This window comes from Periophthalmus magnuspinnatus, chromosome 19, assembly GCF_009829125.3.
Source record: "Periophthalmus magnuspinnatus isolate fPerMag1 chromosome 19, fPerMag1.2.pri, whole genome shotgun sequence".
NCBI classification, from domain to species: Eukaryota; Metazoa; Chordata; class Actinopteri; order Gobiiformes; family Gobiidae; genus Periophthalmus; species Periophthalmus magnuspinnatus.
Window position 1 is genome coordinate 28,903,753 of NC_047144.1, and position 17,718 is coordinate 28,921,470.

The window sequence follows — 17,718 nt, forward strand, 5'->3', positions numbered from 1 at the left end:
AATAAAAACTCTTATCAATGTGAAACTGCATTTTGCTGAGATTAAATTTTGTTTTGGATAACTAAAATTCTGCAAATGTAAAGTGATGAATAAATGGTGTGAACTAGTCGGCTCGGTTCCATAAAGTGAATGGCTGGAGTCAGATCTAACTTTTTAAAAGAACTGAATCTTTTTCTTTCTAAATTGTTTGCTTTTTTACACTGATTAACCCTGAAACATCACAAGACTCAGCACAGAAGCAGAGCAGGAAACACGAGTGAGAGCTTTGTGAACAAAAAAACTGATTTGGGATCATAATAAGAGTTAGATTTTTAAATAATTCTTATTGTAGTGCAGTGTTTAACTTAGATTATTCATAATTTCAAAGGGTAAACATCTCAGTTTGAACCATTTTAAACACATCTGAGCTTTGGTCGTCTCTCTCTGTGATTATTTTGTAGTTAAAATGAGTTCTCACATTGTCATATAAATACATAGTAAAAGAGACAGCCTTTTGAACGACTCTTTGAAATGAACAGATCCAAAAGATTCGGATCCCCTAAAAGAGCTAAAAGTCCCATCACTAGTGTGAACACGTGGTCTTATGTGTGCAGCTTCAAAGGCAGTGACACAACAGCACACAGTGTGAATGTCACACCACAACAAAACCAGTCTGACACCACAGTCACAGCTGGACCGGGCACAGTCTGAGGAAGGTGTGAGGCAAAGCAAAATATCATCTCCATCTAAACACCTTTTCTCCATCAGAAAAGTTAAACAGTGCAACTTTACCACTTTTATAATGTCTGCCTACTAGATTTTCTCTCTTTTGTCCATTTGGGCTCCTGTAGTCGCGCTTGTTGTCCTCTGTCTTTTGACAGAGTTTAATTAGGCGCAGTGTCACAGATGGACCTGTCATGGTCGCCCGCTCCTTTCATACATGTCGGGATACGCACACATCCAAACACAAGAATCAGGCCAATTAGAGCTCAGAGGAAAACATCCTTACAGCTTTGGACATACCAAAGTGTGTGGTAATTAATTTGATGGACTGATTAGCATTTTTGAATGTTTACGTCATGTATTAGGATATAAGCCTACTTGTTAGAGGCTTTGGGAGTTTGGGATCCAGGGGAAATGCTAGACACATTTTAGACAACAATCCTAGACAACAAAGGAAATTAGCAACATCTGAACATGCAATCTGTTTGGTATTATTGCTTTCAGGGGTTTATGAAGTACTCAATGTTGTTACTTAAGTAAAAGTACAGATACAGAGGTAAAAAGTTACAGAAGAAAAAGCAGCACATGAAAAAAACTACTTAAGTAAAAGTATTTAAGTACCTGTTAAAAAATCTATTCTTACAAACTATTTGTCTCTTTTGTGTACAGTGGTCCCTCATTTATCGCAGGGTTACATTCCAAAAATCACCCACAACAGGTGAAATATGTAGTAGTCATCTTTATTTTTTACAATTATTATATATGTTTTGCAGCTGTAAAACCCCTCACCACACACTTTATACACTTTTCTCACACAGGCATTAACATTTTGTCACATTTCTCTCTTGTTTAATTGATTAATAGTGACTCAGTGTATTCCACAGTTCCTCTGTGTCTCTTCATCCTGGTGTCACTTCGCTGTAGTGTCGATCCAACATTTATGTAAATTTGTCTGAACACATTCTGCACTGTACAGGAGACACAGCACAGAGGAGATCGATTGACGGTGGTCAATGCACATTCATACACTATAAAAAAGCACGTAGAACTGCACTGGAAAAATCCGCGAAACAGTGAAGCTGCAAAGTCTGAACCGCGATATACTGAGGGACCAGAGGGACCACTGTATTTATTTTTGTTTTGCTCAAAGCCGAAGCTTGAACTTGAAAACTTTAGTCAGGATGTTTCCACAAACATGGTGAAAATAACCCCTCAGATCATATGAAAAGTACTTTTTTTTACTTTTCAGTCCAGTTAAAAAATATAGTGGAGTAAAAAGTACAGACACCGCTCTCTAATGTAGTGAAGTAAAAGTAAAAAGTATCCACCATAAAATTTACTTAAGTAAAGTACAGATGCCTAAAAATTCTACTTAAGTATAATACTTTACTACTTGTGCTTCGTCACCTTCCACCAACTGGGTGGTTTTCAGATTCTACAGATTTCCCTATTGATCACATTGCATTTTCATATGAAATATCTAAAAAACTAAATCCATAAATGTGACTACAGCCAGAATTTACAGCTAACCATAAGGTGGGTTCAAATAGGGCCCGATCACTAAAATACTCACACATGCATGGATGACATCTAAAACTTCTTCAAGCATGTTTTTGATGAGAAAACAACGTCATTACAAAACATTTAAAAGGCCAGTTTTGATATCCCCTCTTTAACAATGTACATTTTAACTGCCCCCATCTGTGTTAAGTATCACTGTCCTATAGAATGTTGTGTCATCTGAAACCCAGCAATAGCATGTTTCGACTGGCCAAACAGATTCCACTACATCTGTCATAGAAAAGCACACATACAGAACAGTTACAGGAATGATTATGCGATGAAAGCGACATGTTTCTGCTGATACTGCTGTAACTTATCCCTCCACCTGGCTCTCCCCCAGTGCTCAGGCTCCACTTCAAAACACATACACCAAAGTGCAGAACTATTCAGCAAAATTGACTTTTCACAGCTTTTAACCATGTTATAGCTGCTTCCTCTCACCATTTACTCACCCAAAGTTGTATTTAGAGTGTTTTATGTTTGAGTAATCTTTAATCACTTATTTTCAAAGTGTCATATTGTCGATCAACCAGATTTCACTGCCCTCAGCGTATATCCACTGCTCTGTGCTTACTTCGTTTTGCAATTTTATTTTCTTAATTGGTGATATGTGTAGGATTTGGCTGTGTTGTGTAGTCATTTTGGTACAAATGAAAAAGTAAAAATCCTCTACTTGCTACTCTGATGTGAAGCTACACATCGCTTTGTTGTGATGATGTTTGCGGTGACATAAGCTCTTATTGAGCACCTCAGTTTTCTAACGTGGAAGTCAATGGACTTGTTTCTTTTAGTAAGTTGTTTCAGATGAATATTGCAATTTAAAATGTGCAAATTTTAATATAATGATGCACTGGTGTCAGAAATGATAACTATATAGTAGACACAAGCACTGAGTTAGTATCAGTACCTTCGTGCTAAAAAAGTCCCTGAAATCCCACTAGAAATGTGTAAAGCTTCTACTAAAGGGCTACTTTGGTATTGGCTGTGAACTCCAATCACACTTGTACTTGTATGTTTGTGTCCCGAGGCAAGGCACTTCCATAAACATTGCACAGTCCCCATGTAGTAGCTGATCCAGTTGGTTTAAACCTAAATGGACTCTCTCTGTTCTGAATGGTCACTACCTAAAACCAAGGTAGTGACCAAGCAACCAATCATGAATCAGTGCTAGTGCAGCCTCTGCAGCTCAGAGAGTGAATTCTGGAGGTTCTGAGCTTTCACATGAGGCTTGGTCTGTCCATATACTGAGAATGAGAAAAACATGTATGTGTCCTCTGTCTGCAGGTGAAGGCACTGGTAAGAGCACAGGTTCCATAAAGTTCCCTTAAGAATATTTCTGTATTATAATTTTAGCATAAATATGACTAAAAGAAGACGATATAAGTTTACATAGATATAATTATTAAAGAAACAGTGCATACTCAGAGTTTTAGATAATGCATATGTGGTACTCCAGACAAAATGGTGGGGAACCACTAAGGTAGGGCATCCAGTGCAACAATCTGCCAACAGCAGCACTCAAAGCTAAGTACATTTGATGAAATTTAATCTACCAAAAAGGGCCAAAGCATTTAATCTAGCCTGACTAACCATTTTGGAATGAGGAGCTCTATGCAAACCACGTCCCATTTTTCTGCTCGCAAAGTCATCCAATTCATTAAAAATCTCAGGGTGTAATTGCGGGCTCATCTACGGCAGAGTAAATATTCAATTAATGCTGCTTTTTAATAAGTGCGATTCGGTCTGCAGCGCGGAGCCTTGTCTTCTCGTCATTAATTAAAATTTCTCTTTGGAGGTCAATTAAATTGCCTTTAACTATTAATTAGCAGCGCCACAGCCTCAGCGAGCCTATTAAAGGGAGGTGCGCTCTCCTCCACACTGTGCATGTGGGGGGACAGGCGTTTGGGAAGGTTAATCTGCACCCTTAATTTGAGAAAGGTTAGAACATGTGGTGTAATGTGGGCCTCCATCTTTGAGGCTTATAATACAAAGCTTTTAGAGTTTATAATAAGTGAAGGGTGATACAAGTGAGTGTTGATGTGATCCAATGGTACTTACGATACTCTGCAAGTGCTGCTATTGATCTGATACTAATAAGAAAAATGCATTGAACATTCATTGGCGATTTTTGGCTTTGCCTGGAATGTTACTACCATGAGTAAAAATGCTTTGGACTTTTAACATAGAGCCTTTCAAGACGCCTAAAGTTCTTAACCCTGCATTATTCATTCACTCCAAACTCTGTGGTGTTAAGCTACTATTGTAACCACAACTGCTCTGGGGCTTACTGACAGGAGCAAGTCTATCAATCCACACCATCAGCCCCTCTGACCACTACCAACACTCTCACACACACACACATGCACACCCCCACACACCCCCACACACACGCACACGCACACCAACAGAGCATGCATCTCTGATTGGTTAATCCGCCTGTCAATCACACCCTCTGGAATCGTAGAGACAGGACACATACATACATGCATATATATACACACACACACATATACCTACATACATACGTATAGACATACATACACACACACACATGCATACATACGTACACATATATACACATACGTACATACATACATACATACATACATACATACATACATACATACACACACACACACATGCATACATACGTACATACACACACACACATATACATAAATACATACGTACACACACATGCATACATACATATATACATACATACACACACATACATACACACATACATACACACATACATACATAAATACATACATACACACACATACATACATACACACACATACATACATAAATATACATTCATACACACACACACATGCATACATACGTACATACACACACACATATACATAAATACATACGTACACACACATGCATACATACATATATACATACATACACACACATGCATACATACATATATACATACATACACACACATACATACACACATACATACATAAATACATACATACACACACACATACATACATACACACATACATACATAAATACATACATACACACACATACACACACATACATACATAAATATACATTCATACACACACACACGCATACATACATACATACACACACACATGCATACATAAATACATACGTACACACACACATGCATGCATACATACATATATACATACATACACACATACATACATACACACACATACATACACACCCCCGCATACATACATACACCCCCCTCCCCCCCCACACCCCCCCCCCCCCCACACACACACACCCCACACACACACACACACATACATACATACATACATACATACATACATACATACATGTTAAAGGTTTAATGAGGTACACTGAAAGTACTTCTGCAAGGCATTTAATCCCATGGTGCAGAACATTCACCAATAAAATGATATGAACATTAATAACAGACCAATGAGGAGCTGTCCCCAAGGTCACTCCTGCTAGCATTAGCAACAGGTTTTGATAGTGTTGCTAAGTGCCCACCCGCTGCTAAACAAGCCGGTAAGGGGCGTTACCTTCAACAGTCTCGCTCCAGATTGGCTCTTTGGTTGCTATGATACATGTGCATTTCCAAATATGGAACTCAACTCAGCTCCAAATTAGCCGCTATACCTGCTAGCCTCGATGAGCTTCATTTGGAGCCGAACCCTGCGGGTGATGTCACACTCACTTAGTCCACTTCTTTATTTAATTTTCAGATGAAGAAGTGGAGGTAGAAACATTTGCACCTTTGATAACTGAAAAAGTGAAAATAAATAGATTGTTTTTCGGAGTGTATTCAAGTCCAAATGAACAGAACAACAGTGTCCTCGCAGACTCAGAATACGCTTTAAGAAATTCTACCTTATTTGTGGCCTTTGACCCTCTCCATTGTACCTTGGAAGATCGCAGACGCAGCAAAACAGATAAGACATAAAGCACACAATAACGGTGTGGTCAGGGCTGGTTAAAGTGAATGGGATTTTAGAGGATGAGGGGAAGTGCATTCTCTGGTATCTTCTGTTGTAAGAGTTGTTTTATGCTGTCGTGTTCACAATGCGGTATTATCTGTGTAATCCCTCAATCATCCAGGTACGTTCTGTCACAAAAGAAATTCAATTCTGTCAACTGGACTGCCTTATATCTGTCTGAAGGGAGGACACTTAAAGAGGGGGAAAAATACATTTTTTTGAGGGCCCTATCATGTGATAGGTTTGTGCCCTCATCAAAAACATGCCTGGAGAGATTTTAAATGTCATCCATGCATGTTTGAGTATTTTAGCGATCTCTCCCAGACCCTATTCGAATCCTCTTTATAGTTAGCTATAAGATTTGTCCAACATCCCCCCCCCACAAACCTAAGTCACCCATGCTCACAAACGACAATTCTCCATAAAGATGATACAAAACAACTTGACAAACCTGATGTGACATTATCAGGATGCACGCTAGTTGTGATAGCGCTCTGAAGTGGGGGTGACTTAATGCGGAGAGCAAAGGGAGCGTCAAAAGTGAAAGTGGAACTTATAAAACATGTTAACCCTTTAATGACCTAGACTCACCTAGACTTTTATTCTTTTTAGCCATAAAAATCATGTTAAAGGATGTACTGCATTTTTTCACACAACTACCGCTATCCATGCCTCTGCTTTCCGGGTCGCCCAGGCCTTTCTGTGTGGGGTTTTGCATGTTTCTCCCCGTGTCTGGATGGGTTTTCTCCGGGTTCTCCGGTTTCCCCCATCAACCAAAACATGAACGCCCTTCGAGACAACTGTTGTTGTGATTTTGGGCGTTACAAAATTACAAAATGCTTTGAGATGCTGTTTGAATTTGCATGAAGCACAATTGGTTGCGGAGTTACGGTAATTGAAAGTTTGCAACTGCGCTCTACCGCCGATGATAGCATCCACCACAATAGGGTTAATAAGCTGTTTTCGGCGAATACAGCATCTTTAAAACAATAAAAGGTAACATGGCAATCTAAATATGTTTTATCAGTTAATATCCCATAGACGTGAAATACCTCCTCTTTAAACTAACACCTATTTCAGACAGATTTCAGATATAAGGCAGTGTCCCATCAGCACTTGACCAGAACAGAGGAAGCCACTTGGGTGAGTGGTGGTCTTCACTCTTAAATATAATATATATGAAGTATTGCTTGCAGTGGCCTCAATAGAATTCCCCCACATTGTCGTTGCTGTTTGATGTGCATATGACTGGACCTTACAGTAGCACGGGGTCTTTCCTCCGCAGTCTCTCCCTTAGCGCCTGCAGCTAGCCTCTCTCTGTGTCCACTGGCCCGTGAACATAAACTAATCATAACATTACTCTCCCCATGCTAGCGGAGCCCATCTGTGGAGGCCTCCCAATTAGCTCCTCTCATATGGCGAAAGGATGGAACGCTGTCTTTTTACAGGCTATCTTTAGAGAGAGAGAGAGAGAGAGAGAGGAAAAAAAAGAAGTGATGAGTGCAGAGAGACGGAGATCTGAAGATAAAGCATTTGTTATTAGACTACAGTATGCGTGTTCCGCTGGCCTGGTTTTTGCAGCCTCTGTGCCATATGTTCTGAAAGATGGGAACTATTTTTAGGCGCGTTTAAAGAACGTATAGAGTGCTGCAACGGTATAGCTTGAGATGAGACATGACAAAACGGCCATTAACTTGGGGATCTGCCCTGTTTGAAGCAGCGGTGCAAAACGTCTATAGAGTAGGGGTTATGAAAAGTATTGAAAATCAGAAATTAATCAGTACTAAAACTAGTAGTAACTAGCTAGATAGTCATTTCAGTAGGTATTAATACTCAAAAAGTCACACTAACAGGACAGAAATGAAACTTTCCTGAATGATCTTGAGCTGTATCAGAACAAGTAGGAGACTACATAGACTAGTATACACTGAGGGATTACACAGATTTAAGGCCACATGGTAATATAAAAAAAAGTAATATCATTTAATGTTGAAAATCAGCAACAAACAACAAAAGAAGCTGTGAACAACCTGGACTGCAGGGTCACTACTGTCCCCGTACATACATTTACACACTATAATATCAGAGTACTTTTAAATGAATGTTAGCGTCTTAAAATCACCATTGGTTTAACATTAGGCAAACTGAAAATTAAAATAATGCATGACAACACAATCCTGAGCTCTAGACGATATCCCTGTAACATTTTTATTAAGCTTGTTGACACTGTTCACACACTCATCTTGATATCATCAGTTGACTGTAAATTGGTGATTCAAAACAGCTTTTAAAAATTACAACAACAACATTCCACATTCATGAGAGCTTGTAGAAATTGTAGAATTTGATTATCTTTAACTCACAAAAATACATACTTATGACATGTGCATATTAACTTTTACACTAAAAGCAAAGGAATCCCTGTCTTATCAATGCACTACATGTAAATACTATGTAATGACTTTGCATCTAACAAACATATCTTTTCAAACTGCTCAACCACTAACCTGTCAGAGCTGGGTAGTGTATCCAAATGTTGCCTAACTAAGAGAGCTGTTACTGCTAAATAATATTACTCAAGTAGAAGTACAAGAAGTAGGAATGGTCCAAGAAATGACTCAAGCAAAATCAAAAACAAGTATTTGCTAAATATGTCACAATGGGAAAACTAACCAAAACCTTTACCCCAGGGTTACCAAACCAAGCAAAAAAAAAAAAAAAAACTAAACCAAACAAACTATACCACATACTGAAGAACTACTCCAACACGTTTTCTTGAAAAGTTACTCTAACTACCCAACTCTGCAACCAATCCATACACATCGCAGTAGCATTTTAGATTTCAGCATCAGAGCCAAAACCACTGCCCTCCAATAGCATTGAAATACAGACAGTGTTGGGAAGAGTACTTTGAAAATGTATTTAGTTATGGGACACTGAATACTTTCTTTATAATGTATTTGTATCATATTCTGATACATGGTCCAATCAGAGTACTTTATATTATATTTTATATAAGTATTGTGGTGTAAAATGTATTTATCATTAGGTAAGGAAGGTAAATTCATAACATAACATCACAGTAGATTTTTATTTTTTTTCTCATTAATGTGTTCCAGTTCGAAGCCTAAATTGCGTGTTGAAATACAATAATGTAGAGGTTGCATTTGTAGATGGAGGGCAGAGGTCTATATAATTATGGGAGACTAATTGTTGATTACAAAAATATCCAAATTTATGATCCACAAACTTGTCATGTTATTCTTATGTCTGAAAGTCCTTTCAACTGACAACAGTCATGTCTTTGGGGTTGTATGAGATCACTTTCTGAAGCTATTGTGAAAAAAAAAAAAAAGATTTCATGTTGTTGTTTTATGTGGGTTGGCTCAGTATTTACAGAAGTATTAACCATAAACCAGGTCAACAAATCTGCAATCTGACAGTTAAACAGCAAATTCCACCAGAATTCTGACCTTCCACCAGCTCAGTGTGGTGTTGTATAATGTTGTGATGTCACACGAATGCAACCAATTGATACTCTGCAGTGACACCACGCTGGGGGTGTTTTACATGTATCTCTTTTAGCGAAAAGTTCAGCAGTTACCATGGGGACATAATGTACACATTGGCAAAAAATGTTCATGATAGTAATAGAAAAAATCCTAAATGGATTTAAACACATTTCCAGGAGCCTGTGATCAATACGGTCGTCCATGGTCCTGTTTAGGTGTCTGATATTCAATGAATAAATGAGACTGACCAACTGAAAAGCTGTTGGCTAATGCTAACTAGCTTGTGACTATAATTTTATGCACGAGAGACTTATTTAAGCATACAAATCATCTCACTTCTTGTAATCCCAATTAAGCCTGCTCTTTCTGGTCAGACTGTGTTCAAATAAAGCTCAGATTAAATCAAACTTGAGTAACAGCTTCGGAGTAATGCTTTTAGTTAGTGTCACACCCCCAGGCATGTGGATATCAGCTGCAAAGTATCAATTCCTATGATAATATAGCTGTACTCTGAATTCCACCAAATGAAAGAATATTTGCAGCGGAATACAGTTAAACGAAATATGTGTACCAAATTGTATATATGGTATAAATGTTTTCGTTCCCAACACTGCATACATGTGCGGCGTCCCTACCTTGCGTCCTCCAGTGTTGAGCTTGATTGGCTTGAGGAAGGGGTCAAAGATCATATGACTTGTCTCGATGTTGACCGGTGACTGTCTCTTCCCGACGGAGCAGAGGTTCCATGCCGAGTTCACCAGCCCCCAAAATGACGGAACTGCAAAAAACATAAGCAAAAAGCCAACAACAAAACAGTTAAAATGTGCCAGGAGCAGATAGGAGAGGTCACCGCTTGGAGTTGTTCATTTCGTTTGCCAGCTGTGCAGAGGGGAGGAATGTAATTAGCAGCTTTTGACGGAGGTGTGCTTTTGATGAACCCTGGCAGAGGAACAATACCTGCTGCTGCAACTGTTTTGGAGATATTTCCAATGTGCAAATAAAGCATTTGACGGAGGCCCTTTGAGCTCAAATGAAAATAAAATGAAATGGTGGTATGGCTGTTTTGGATTATCTGTTGATGTTTTATGCAAAGTAAAGTTTCAGTTCTAAAGGAGACAGAAGCAAAATAGAGTTGTTGTTTTTTTTTGTTTTTTTTTTGAGGGGTTAAATGTGCTGTAACATTGTTCCCTCATCAGAAACATACTTGGGGTTGTTTTGCCTCATTCATGGTGGTTTCTGTTTCGCCTGTTTCCTCCATCAACCCAAAACATCCACAATAGGTCAAATCCTCCAGATGAGGTGGTCCGAACTAAGACTAGCTCAAGATCAGGAGATGGGTCCCACTGCTCCTGAAACACTGCCCAGTGGCATTAATAAGGCATTACACATGTGTATCTCCATGGACACAAGCACGTGACGCCTTCGGTACCTACACTAGGTGGAGGTTTTGTGCTTGCTTAGATTAATGGGAAACTGTAGTAACCCTACTCTAACATAGAGAGTCCAGTTTGAAAATCGAACATGGGACTTTCTAGCTGTGAGCTGCTAGTCCTGATCACTTTGCCACTCCACTTTATCCATTTTCAAATTAACGCCTCTGCACAGATTGTGCTAGCTTGCGTGCTGCTTCGAACCGTTTGGGGACAGTATCTGGTCTGTGGGCTAACTCATTTTCAGCTGTGTAACGTGGCAGTGTTGTTATCAGGCACCGTGAGAATGCCAGTGTTTTGCTTGTACCGTATTGCCCACGCTAAGCCCAGATGGAATCACCATCTCAGCTTAGCCAGCGGAACTAATCTGTGATGACTTTTACCAATTCTGCAAGGCTTGAGTCAACCGCAAGCTATTATTATTAAGGAAACAGTATATCCAGAGGTGAGGGCAGTACTCAGTTACTTTTACTCGAGTAAATAATCAGACGGTACTTCTAGGACTAGTTTCCACACATGAACTCTTAGAATTACTCTTACTTGAGTCTTTATGGCGTGACAGTGGCCCAGTGGTTAGAGCACTCATCCACCAACAAGAGGGCAGGAGGTTTGATTCCCATCCAATGTGGTTCATTGGGTCTTCTGATAATTTATTTTAATAGATTATTTTTTCAGATCAAGTTTTAGTTTGTTTTCATACCTGACAGAATGAGCTGTCAAAACTGTCAGGTATGAAAACAAATGAAACCTTAATAAAAAAAAATAAAAAAGTAATATAATAAAACAGATACATAAATAATAATAATAATAATAATAATAATAATAATAATAATAATAATAATAATAATAATAATAATAATAATAATAATAATAATAAAAACTAAAACAATGATTAGGCGAGACACTTCGCCCACATTGCCTCGTACGAATGTAGTGTGTGTGTCTTTCAGAGGATGGCACAGATTGACGGCCTCATTTCTGTCAGTCTGCCCCAGGACAGCTGTGGCTAGTAGCTTACCGTGACCGAGTGTGGAGTGAATGAATAACAACTAATGAGTATTTACAAGTGCATAGTGTTTTAGAACCACTACGTTGTACTTCTTCTTCAATAATGTACTTTACACAGATACAACATTATACCAGTATAATACATCCTCTGAGCAGAACAGCAGGATATGGTTTACAGTTTGTTCAGTGTGTTGAGTCCGTTTTTGAAGCGTGATCTATGGCATCTGAGGGTCCTGTATTGTCCTCCAGGGGGCAGCAAGGTGAAATAATGGTGCAGTGGGTGAGTGCAGTCCTGTGTTATACAAAGTGCGCCGTGTGTAGTGTGAGCTGTGAGAGATTGGGAGTTGGTAGGTCGATTGTTTTTGTGTTGTGGATGATACTGGTGTATAATGTGAGAATTACACCTATTTGCTTAGTTAAAGTGTAACAATTCTCTAAATCAGTGCAAATCTGATTCCTTCAAAAGACTTATCGTGACTTCCCAAGTACAAGCTACTTTGCCTACATTATCTTGTTGGAGACGATGATTTTATTAGTTTTTGGAGGGACAAACTAATGTGCGAAAGATGAGTCACGGAAACAGTGCTTCCAATGAGATTTTGAACCAGAGCGGAGCTGATATAAAAATATGCAGATCTTGGTGAATCAGAGCGCTGCGTGAGCCAAAGTGAGACTGTGTAACTCAGAAGTACCACACTACACTCTCACCACTGTCAGCTGACCAGAGGTGTCAGCTGACTAGAGGTGCAAAGAGGCCAGCTCATGTCATACTCAGTCATAACAAGTTCAACAAAAAGAGAAGAAAATGCTAGTGAATTCACTTTGGCCTTACGATTTGACAATAAGAAGACATAGCAAGCATACATTAGTTCACAGTTTTTGGTACAATAAGAACATGTACTGTGTTTTAATTTGGTTTCAATGTTTTAAAAATCTAGAAAATACAGTTTTGTTGTTTTATTTAATTATCATTATTTTACCTTTTTCAGTTAGAAATCACACTTTAACTCTCTCCCTTTCTCATCTGTCTCCCTCTCCCCTCCTCTCTCCCCATCTGTCTGTCTGTATTCCTCTCTACATGTCTCTCTATCCTTCCCCCTCTCTGTTGCTCTATCCAACCCATCCCTTTCCCCCTCTTTATTCTCTTCTCTCTGTTTCTCACTCCCTCCCTCTCTCTTCATCTCTCTACCCCCCTTTCTCTCCTTTTCTGTCCCTCTCCTTTCCCTCTCCTATCATTCTCTCTCTCTGCTTCTCTCTCCTCTCCCTCCTTCCCTCCTCCATCCCTCCCTCTCTACATGTGCCTCTGTCCTCCCCCGTCTCTCCTCCTCGCTTTATCCAACCCCTCTCATTCCTCGTTTTCATCCTCTTCCTCTCTCTCACCCTCTGTCTCCTTCCCCTGAGCTCTCCACTTTCTCACTCTCTCTTTGTCTATCTCTCTCCGTCTCTGTCTCTCTTTATCTCTCCCCGTGCATCTCCCCCTCTCTCCTATCCCCGTGTCTCTTTGCCCCTCTCTCTCTTTCTGCCTCCCTGTATCTGTGTCTCCTCTCTCTTCATCCCCTATCTTTCTCACCCTTTCTCTCTCTCTCTTGCTTATATTACGTCTCTCTCCCCCTCTCTCTCTGTGTCTCTCTCCCTCCCACATCTTTATCACCCTCTGTCTCTGTGCGTCTTTCTCTCTCATTTACATTGTGTTTCTCTCCCCCTCTCTCTCTTCCTTCCCTTTTGAACTCACCCTCTCTTCTTCTGTCTCTCTTTCTCTCTGTCTCCCTCTCTCTCTGTCTCTATTGCTCTTTCTCTCTCTCACTAACATTGTGTCTCTCTCCCCCTCTCTCTCTGTGTCTCTCTCATCACCTATCTTTCTCATCCTCTCTCTGTGTGTGTCTCTCACTCTCATTTACACTGTGTCTCTCCCCCCGTCTCTCCATCTCCCCTATCTTTCTCACCCTCTCTCTCTCTCACTTACATTGTGTCTCTCTCCCTCCCTTATCCTTCTCACCCTCTCTATCTCTCTCACTTACATTGTGTCTCTCTCCCCCTCTCTCTTTTCCTCCCCTCTTTTTCACCCCCTCTCTCTTTCTGTCTCTCTCTCACTTACATTGTGTCCCCCCCCTCTCTCTGTGTGTCTCTCTATCCCTCTCTCTCTCTCTCTCTCTCTCACTTACATTGTCTCTCTCTCTCTGTGTCTCTCTATCCCTCTGTCCCTCTCTCTCACTTACATTGCGTCTCTCCCCCTCTCTCTCTGTGTGTGTCTCTCTATCCCTCTATCCCTCTGCCCCGGAGTCCAGGGGCCCTCTGGTGGGCGTGGCTGAAGGAGAGAGAGAGAAGGGCAGTGCAAAATAAAGTACCCAGGCCAATCCAATCAAATCTGCACTTTACGCTCATTTATTGCTGCAGTGGTAGTAGAGTAGAGTAATGCTACTTTAAATAATATTAATGAAGAGGAAGCACAAAATAGTCATCCAATAAAATCAAATCAAATAAAAATCAATTGAAAAAGTCAGAGCAAAAAAGTATTTGGGCAAACTTCTTCTCAAATAAGAGTAACTGTCCTAATCACGTTATTGCTTTCCCTGAAATGTTTCAATTTACATTCACGTCTGTGGAGAGGTGAACAGTCAGAATACATGTTTTTTTCAAGTTTCGCCATTGTGTCCTTGGGCAAAACACTTAACCCACCTCACCCCAGTGTCTGCACACATTGGTGTATGAACGTGTGTGTGAACGTGTGTGTGAATGTGTGTGTGTGTGTGGGTGTGTGTGTGGGGGTGTGTGTGAATGTGTGTGAAGGTGTGTGTGAAGGGGGGTGTGGGTGTGTGTGTGAAGGGGTGTGTTTGAACGTGTGTGTGAATGTGTGTGTGAATGTGTGTGTGAACGTGTGTGTGAACGTGTGTGGGGGTGTGTGTGAACGTGTGTGTGAACATGTGTGTGAACGTGTGTGTGAATGTGTGTGGGGGTGTGTGTGAATGTATGTGTGAATGGGTGACTGGTGTGTTGGTGTAAAGTGCTTTAAGGACCTTTAAGGTGGAAAAGTGCAATATATAAAAATGTGACCATTTGCAAGTCTAATTGTAAACTGTGGAACATTTCAGGCAAAGCACGATCTTCTCCATCAAAACCGTGACCTTATCCCCATCAAAAACATTACGTAGTACACCTTTAATGTAATTTAAAGGACAAAAACATAAAATAATGCATACAATCTGATTTTATCTACGGATAGACACAGAGACTAAACCAAGAAGCTCCTCTACCCACTGTTCATGTCATGTAAAGTGGGGACAATAACTTAAAGTGCATATGACAATTAAACTACTTTATTTTGTTACATAAAGGTCAGATTTTTATTTAGTGCTTTTCCTCCATCAAGGCACTAAAACCTCTTTACATCAAGAAACCACTCCCCCATTCACACAGCAGAGTAAGTAGACAAAGAGGGACAATGAGTGGATCTGACCACTTTACCAAAGATTTTCATGTCAAGAGTGAGATTTGAACTGCCAACCTTCTGATCAGTGAACAAAACAATTAACCAACTGAGCTACTGTAAGAATTGAACATGTTGATGACATGTTTTATCACTCTGCATTAGAGTGTTTTATCACTCTAATGCACTTTTTACTTTTTTACTTTTTGTTTCTTCATTTGTTTTTTTTGTTTTTTTGGGTTTTTGTTTTTTTTCAGCACAAACTGATTTAAAAGTATGATAAATATTTACAGGTACCACCCGCCAACCCAGCTCATACTTATCCCATAATTAGAAAAAACATGAAAACCTGTCAAATGCACTTTAAATCCTCTCTTTATTGTAAAACATGTGATTCTTATCCGCTGGTGCGACTGGATTAAGACTTGATGTTAGCTTTAGCGCTAAATGCGTCTCAGCCCTCGTAAATCCCACCTAAAAATGGCAGCTAATCAATACCAAAACTGCAAGCTATCGACCCACTAAAGCTAGTCCCCTCCCTCTGTAAACGCGTAATTATTAGCCTGTCATAGCTTTTCCCCAGCGTAACCACGGCGACAAATAACATCACTCAAGCCGGGACCATCGCAATGTTGTATACGTCCACGCGGATCGCCTATAACAAGGAAACCTGAGCCATATTTCATTCGGATTTGATAGCAGGAGTTAGCGAGTCTTTCATTTCTTATTGGCGAGCTGTAAAAACGGACAGCGATGTATGGGGTGGCCTTTCGGAGCTGGCGGACAGAGGGATGATGGGAAGTGTGCGAGGGAAAAGGGGGATTGATAAAGGAGGGAGGAAGAGTAAGAGGGGAGGAGGAGAGGACAATTAGCGTCACGGATGAGAGATTCTGCTTGTGAGCTGGCGGTGATGGACGATACAGAGAGCTCTGCTGGTTATGGCGATTAGGGCCAGACGTTTTGTTTTGCTAAGTGTCGGTGCTAAAGCTTTACTACACAGCTTCTTTAATATGAATAAGCTTTATACATTTTTTATATCTAATATGTCAACAAATATAAAATATGTTCATGTTCATAAAAGAAAACATTACATGATGAAATCTAGTGATACATTATATTTATGTCAGAAAAAACTATAGCAGAAGTCTCAAACATGTATATCTAAATTTAAGAATTTTTCATAATCGCCTTTGTCTCTCCTTAAAGGTCCTATATTACACAAACTCAATTTTGTGGACCTTTCTACCATGTTATAAAATTGTTTCCTCATCAAAACATGCCTGAAGAGGTAATTTAGCGTCTTACTAATTGTGTCGCACTGTGAAGGGGGAGTGACATCACAATGCAAGGGGAGCAAAGGGAGTAAAGGGAGTTTCAAAACCAAGTGAAACTTATTGAACATGTTCATACATTGTTTTTGGCGAATACAATGGTCCCTCGCTATATATCACTGTTCATCCTTTGCGGTGTCTCTGTTTCGCAAATTTTTCCATTGTAATTCTGCACGCTTTTTTACAGTGTATGAATGCACATTGTGTTCTGCGTTCTGATTGGCTAAGGGACTATAGACCATTGTCCATCAGTCTCCTCCGTGTCTCCTGTACAGTACAGAATGTGTTCAGCCAAATCTACATAAATGTTCGATCGCAGTGTGACTCTGAAGTGCTGTGCGCTAGAAAGAGATTGTAGACCACCGTCAATCTATGTCCTCTGTGAACAGCACAGAATGTGTGGGAGCCAAGTTTAATTCATATATAATAATGCTGCAAATTTACAATGTTGATATTTTGTTATAAATCCTGTTTTATGTTTACATTAATTGAATATTGAAATATTTAATATTTGATTTATATACATAAGCTACATTTATTTTTTTTGCACCAATGTTGAACTGGGGTTATTTAAGTTTTGCGTAAATATGTTACTGTCACTTTAAGAGCGATAGCGCGCACGAGGAAAAGAGCACACGCCTGGGAAACGTGCTGAGTCGAGGCAGAGCATAAAGATGGAGCCAAATGGTTTTCTTACTGTAGTATTGTTTATTTTTGAGAATGACTTGGTTTGATTACTTCAGTAAAAGGATTTTGCAAAAC

At 39.7% G+C, this 17,718-nt stretch overlaps 1 protein-coding gene across 1 annotated transcript in view; it reads right to left on the reverse strand.

Annotated features, from left to right (window-relative positions):
• Window positions 1-17,718, reverse strand: part of ca10a (carbonic anhydrase Xa) — a 352,599-nt gene that overhangs the window by 203,955 nt on the left and 130,926 nt on the right. Inside the window, exon 3 of the mRNA XM_055229558.1 lies at window positions 10,399-10,541. Within this exon, the coding sequence (XP_055085533.1) occupies window positions 10,399-10,541 (143 nt within the window). The remainder of the gene's footprint in view (window positions 1-10,398; window positions 10,542-17,718) is intronic.